At 43.4% G+C, this 6419-nt stretch overlaps 1 protein-coding gene across 1 annotated transcript; it reads right to left on the minus strand.

The window, feature by feature from the left end:
- Nucleotides 1–247: 247 nt before the first annotated feature.
- Nucleotides 248–2845, minus strand: LOC132446500 (E3 SUMO-protein ligase ZBED1-like). Its single transcript, XM_060036828.1, has 2 exons — nt 2330–2845; nt 248–1914 (listed from the first exon to the last, which is right to left on the minus strand). Exons 1-2 carry the CDS (start codon nt 2843–2845, stop codon nt 1501–1503), a joined length of 930 nt encoding a protein of 309 aa, XP_059892811.1. The 3' UTR covers nt 248–1500.
- Nucleotides 2846–6419: the final 3574 nt, after the last annotated feature.

Raw genomic sequence — 6419 nt, forward strand, 5'->3', positions numbered from 1 at the left:
GCGTGTGGGAGAGTGAGAGTAATAGACGATATGTCATCCTGATTTGATTTTTATTTATTTATGCAGGGGCGGAGTGGGACACAAAAATCTCAGTGCCTACTAGGGGTGAAACGGATCAGTGTGTCCACGGTTCGGTTCAGATAACCGTTTTGGGCCTCGGTTTCGGATACGGTTCGGATTAGGATCATGTCCGTGATAGTAAAAAAAAGAAAAAAAAACTCAAACCCTCCTTTTTTTTGACGGAGGGTTTGGGGGAGAAACACAAAAATGAATGAGACCCACAGGCTATTTGCAATGTGTTAATTGACTGCAATCAGACAAATTGCAAGGCTTTTTTGTGCAATAAATGTTCCCCTAAATGCATTTGAAAACATGGTGCACTGAGTGTAACATGTAAGGGATAACGGCCGACGAGGCTTAGAACTCTGGCGACGAGCGCAGCATGAAGCCAGAGTTGCCTCTACCTGTCCATTATTTCCATCGAACCGGTCGACCTCGAAGGCCGTTATCCCGCTTATCACCCGTTTGTATTTATCTCCCGTATATTTAGAATATAATTGTATCAATTACTTTCTTTAAATTTAGGAATCGTGCGCTTGAACTTCAGAAAACAACCTATTACAGCTACCGTTACACTGGAGAGTTACAGTAAAATAGCCCCTTACGGTCAAGTGTGCCTTTCCAATTTCCTCTTCTGTCAAACTTGTGTATCTCCCCTTGTCAGTCTCATTAAATGCCTCTTCAAGCCATTGTTCAAATGTTAAATCACCAAGAACATTTTATGACACAAAATTGATAACAAAATCATCTATTCTGTTCATCGTTTTTTCCGATGTCTTTTCCGCCGTCCATGACTTGTCAATCAACCGTCGGTTAGGCTACTTTTACTACTGTTGTTATGGTTACCATTCATAAGCGCATTGATATGGAACGGTGATTATTTTTTTTCTGGAACTACTTGAGAACGAAGCAGGTTATACGAAATTAATGGTCACCCCATCAGCCAACAAGAGAAGAGAATCCCATTGTTGAGGGTGATAATATGAAATAAGAGGCACTGGTGAAATCAAAGGCATTTTATTGAAAACATGGAATAGGCCCATCAATCCTGGGGTCAATCAATCACATGGATCCTAAACATGGATCATAATTTGATTCATAAACTGATATAAAAACATGGAATAGGCCCATCAATCCTGGGGTCAATCAATCACATGGATCCTAAACATGGATCATAATTTGATTCATAAACTGATAAAAAAAATGCTGTAAAGAACACTTTAACTTCCAAATAACACATAAAAGTGACTGATAGAATGTGAACATAACATTTAAATGTGCCAAAGTGAACTAAATGAAAATAAATAACATTTCAAAGTGGCTGATAAAATGTAAACATAAATAACACAATTAAACAAAGTGCCTTATAAAATGTAAATAAAAGAGTAAATGTGCAAAAACAAGTGCACTTTCAAGTCAATAAACTGCCTAATATAGGCACTATTCTGTTTTCATGTTCTTTTGTAAAAAGATAAGCATGTCAACATTTTCTGGGGAAAGGCAAGAACGACTTGCACTCACGATATCACCTGCAGTGGAAAACACTCTTTCACTTGCAACAGAGGTTCCAGGGACACAGAGATACCTTTTGGCATGTTTTGAGACACAAGGAAACTTGTGCTGATGTAATTTCCACCACTGAAATGGATTGCCATCTATATGGAGTGATTCCGCTGCTCTGTATAATGCCACCTCCCCCTCAATGGTTGCCGAAAGAGGTTTAGGATGTTGTTCCCCTGTTGTGAAAAGCTCCCCAAATAGGTCAGACATTGCAGTCTTCTTCTGGGGAGGGGGCAACGCTGATGCTGATGGCAGCTTTTCCTCATCTTCATCCTCTGCGTGTGTGCCTTCAACCTGCAAAATGAATAGTATTAAAATGATCAGCATGATCAATGGGTACATTATTTTCTAGAGGGGGTTCTGTTCCACGCACTACTTTCTCACTACTTTCTCTAACGGGAGCACTAGGCTTCAAATCAATAATTCATGAGGTTATTAAGTTTCCTAAAGATAAAGGAAATTCTAAATAATAATAATAATGAACAATTTTGGATGTTGTAAACGGGAGATAAGCGGGATAACGGCCTTCGAGCTGTGCAATTCAACAAAGATAATTGGACTTCGCGGAGCGTCGTGGAGTTCTTAGCCCCGCGTCGTTCAATTATCTTTGTAGAATTGCACAGCTCGTCGGCCGTTATCCCTTACATATATTCTAAAATATAAGTATTTAAATATAGGTCTATGTTGTTTATACTAAATAAATAAATACCTGTTGCTCATGGTCCAGAATTTCTGCAACAAGGCCTTTGTAGACTTGGTCACAGGCAGCTTCATCAATGAAGGGTAAAGACTTGAACCTGGGATCAAGTGCTGTAGCCCGGTGCAGGTAGTCAATCAGATCTGGATTTGTGTCACTTTTCTCCAAGTCTGCTGTGACGGCTCGCTTGGCTTCTCTGATGATTGGACTGTCTTGTGGGTTTGCGGTCATGGCTCGTAGTGTCCTTGTCTTGAGTGGCAGTATCATAGATGTTGTAGCTGTTGATTCACTGCTCATCAGTGTTGTCATCTGTTTTAGTGGAGAAAGCAGCTGGATAAGGCCTTCTGCCAGCTTCATCTCGCCGTCACTGAGCATGGCCAGGTCTTTCCCCGTCTTCTTCGCCGTCTTGTCCAGCAAGGCAGAGAATATTGCAGGTTGCTGCTCCACATACCGCACCAACATGTCGTGCGCGGTGTTCCAACGGGTCGGGACGTCGTGGATCAATTTATGTTCCGGTATGTTGAGCATTTGTTGCTTTTGTGTCAGAACGTTGGCTGCAGTGGTGCTCTTGTGGAAAAAGGTGACGACTCTTCTGACTATCCCCAGCAGGCGGGACACAGCATTGATGGAAACAGCTTTTTTCGCGGCCAGGTTAAGCGTGTGGGCAAAGCAGGGAATATGCGGGCCAAAGGCAGAAGTGTCACGGATGGCATTCACTATGTTGGTGGCATTGTCCGTGGCGACAGGGATAGTGACGTTCGCTCACTCCAGCTTCCATTCGGTGGCTGCTTGCAGTAGTTCTTCAGCCAAATGTTGGCTTGTGTGGCTTTCGTACACCAGACGAGTTTGCAGCACGTAACACTTCATCTCCCAGTCTGCTATGAAATGGACAGTTACCGTCAGGTAGCTGATGGTGGCTCTTGACGTCCAGCTGTCAGTGGAAAGGGCGAGGAAGTCCTCGTCTCTCAGTTCCCCCTCAACTTCACCCCGAGAGACCGCATAAAGTCCTGGGACCACTTTCCGACTGAAATATGTCCGGGAAGGTATGCTGTAGCGAGGCTCAATCGTCTTCATCATATAGCGGAATCCCTTGTCAGTCACCACAGAATATGGCTGCATATCTTTGGCGATGAACATGCCGATCCCTTGGGTGATACGTTTATGACGGTCCGAATCCACAGGGTATTTTTGTTGAAAGGCCGACGAGATTGATGTTTGAATGGTCTTTGTTGAAGATGAGCCCAGATTTTTTCTAGCTGTTCCACTCACATTAATAGTTGGGTGGCTGCGGCGAAGGTGTCCTGCCATATTTGAAGTGCTACCCGAGGAGTAAACGAAGGACGAGAAACAGTGTTTGCATACTGTCCTTTGCTTGTCAACTGTCTTTTTCCCCTGATCATCGCACTCCACACTAAAACCGAAATGATCCCACACGGCTGACTTTAACGAGGCTGGTGCTTCCTCAAATTTCCTTTTATTGTCATTTCCATTCATCTTTTCCATTCATACATTTAAAATTTAAAGACCGCTTAAAGTTTAAAGCCCAGTTTGTTTTGAACGCTGACAGGCTGAAGGGAGGGGCGGGAAAAGTCTCATTGGCTCGGGCAGCACTGGAGAGAATGCATTCCGCTGGGTCCTAAACACCCTTTGTATCGGACGTAGGCTACAGTAGGCAAAATACGCTACATAAGGCAATGCCTTCATGAAACCGAAATCCGCGGATCTCCAGAATGCTCCGAACTGTGGTAAACGAACCGAACGGATTCGGATACAATTCGAATCCGCTGCAGCCCTAGTGCCTACCCACTTACTGACTTCACCGCACGTCACTGCCATTTGTGGGTGTTCCCGTGGACCCCGGCGCACTTCTCGTACAGGCGTCTCTCCGGAGACAAGGGTTTTACGGGACAGAACCGATCCCTTGGCATCGTCTGACGATATTCAGATTTCAGACTTTATTGTCATTGTGCAAACAACGAAATTGGGGTTCTTCATGAGAGATACAGATTCTCATCATAGGGTGTTCGTTATTTGATCGTCCTTTTGGACCTTATGTAGACAATGATTACTGTTGCGCATAGTGTCTCAGTGACAGAGTGCTAGAGTGGAGGTAGCGCGTCAGTCTTGAATTTCTGCGCGGGGGGTTCGACTCCCAAGTGACGCGAATTTATGTGAAGCTTAAAAAGTCCCAATTCTCATGCATATGGAATACTTATTCACTAAAGCTTATGGAATTATATTTTTGTGCTTATTTCGAACTTGAACCCATATTTTCAAGGCCGTGCTGGCACAACATCTATGGGGGTAAAATGCATGATGATAGACCGGCGAATTTGAACCCCGGTCGCTGGCGTTCGGGTCTTATACTAATCCACTACTACGCTACAGCCGCTACCTCTCAGTGGTCGAAAACATGCGATACATTTCTTAAATAGGGTGTATTTAAAGTGAATTCCCTAAATGATAGAATAAGGCAGGATGGACGTTGCTTATGCATTTTTAAATCATCATCATTCTATTTGGATTAATGGCGAACAATTCTGCATTTGCGAACAATTCTGTTATTTTACAGACAATATGCAGAATCTTTTCACTTATACTCATATAGACTGCTTGATCTATCGTAAAGGTGAGAAAAATGACGCAAAAAACGCCCCTTTCACGTGAACGTGCACTGAACCTAAAGCGGAAAACCTGGTTCAACGAATTGAATCTAAAGTGAGCTTCGTGGTACGATTTAACTCTGATTGCGAGTTGCGGCTCTGTCGAGCCAGGTTTTCCCAAGAAAGCCTGGGTATGTTTAGCGAGCTTCGGGGTACAGGGCACTGGTGATTACTCTTGCATGTCAGATAAATGCCCCGGTGCGGCCTCAATACGGACGCGCCAATAGACGCGTCATCACAATATGTTACAAAATTATAGCCAAAATATTATGTGCCCAGAAACTTGTGACATTACTGATGGTTTCCAACTTATTGCTATGGATTTAATGAGACTTAGAGGTCGAGGGCACTCAATGAGCGTGCGAAAACTGTTGTTATGATCAAAATATTGATATTTAAAGCAAACTCAAACTGAATACTTCAAATATTGGAATTAAATAATCTAACTAAATATGATAGCTCCAGCTGTTGACTAGTGAAATGTGATAATTATACTATCACTTGAAACTGTAATGGATCTTTTGGGGAATATATCAATAAAGAGAGACAGACAGACAGAGACTGACAGAGAGAGAGAGTATATATATAACGAGAGAGAACATATATAACGAGAGAGAGAACATATATAACGAGAGAGAGAGAACATATATAACGAGAGAGAGAGAGAGAGAACATATATAACGAGAGAGAGAGAGAGGGAGAGAACATATATAACGAGAGAGAGAGAGAACATATATAACGAGAGAGAGAGAGAGAACATATATAACGAGAGAGAGAGAGAACATATATAACGAGAGAGAGAGAACATGTATAACGAGAGAGAGAGAGAACATATATAACGAGAGTGGAGAGAGAGAGAACATATATAACGAGAGAGAGAGAGAGAACATATATAACGAGAGTGGAGAGAGAGAGAGAGAGAGAGAGAGAGAGAGAGAGAGAGAGAGAGAGAGAGAGAGAGAGAGAGAGAGAGAGAGAGAGAGAGAGAGAGAGAGAGAGAGAGAGAGAGAGAGAGATCAACACCCAAACTGGGTATCCTGTTGCAATTGTTTCAGGAAAACAAGATGGCGACTATCACCCTACAGGACAGCGCCAGAGCACCCAGGCCGCAAAATGCAACTGTTGCTTTCAAAACACGTTAATCACTTTCCCCTATTGAGGAGGGGGAGTGTGTGTGAGAGAGAGGTAGAGAGAGAGAGAGGTAGAGAGAGAGGGAGAGAGGGGTAACACCTGAACTGGGTACCCCGCTGCTATTGTTTCATGCAAGAGACCATGCGGTCCTTACAAATAACAAGATGGCGTCTATCGACCTACAGAACAGCGCCAGAGGCACCCAAACCACAAAGACGGCACTGGTGCTTTTAACAAAGGGATCACACGTCAACAAAAAGCGCCGTTCCTTTGAACACCGAAACCACGGTGCTTCACCCAATGCCCGT

The sequence above is a fragment of the Gadus macrocephalus genome, chromosome 18 (assembly GCF_031168955.1).
Source record: "Gadus macrocephalus chromosome 18, ASM3116895v1".
Lineage (NCBI taxonomy): Eukaryota > Metazoa > Chordata > Actinopteri > Gadiformes > Gadidae > Gadus > Gadus macrocephalus.

Excerpts from the sequence above, each read along its gene's own strand:
- LOC132446500 (XM_060036828.1), bottom strand. The coding sequence starts at position 2,845 with ATGCTCAACATACCGGAACATAAATTGATCCACGACGTCCCGACCCGT. Across the intron at positions 1,915-2,329 it reads TTCTGGACCATGAGCAACAG|GTTGAAGGCACACACGCAGA; the intron begins GTATTTATTTAT and ends TTCATTTTGCAG.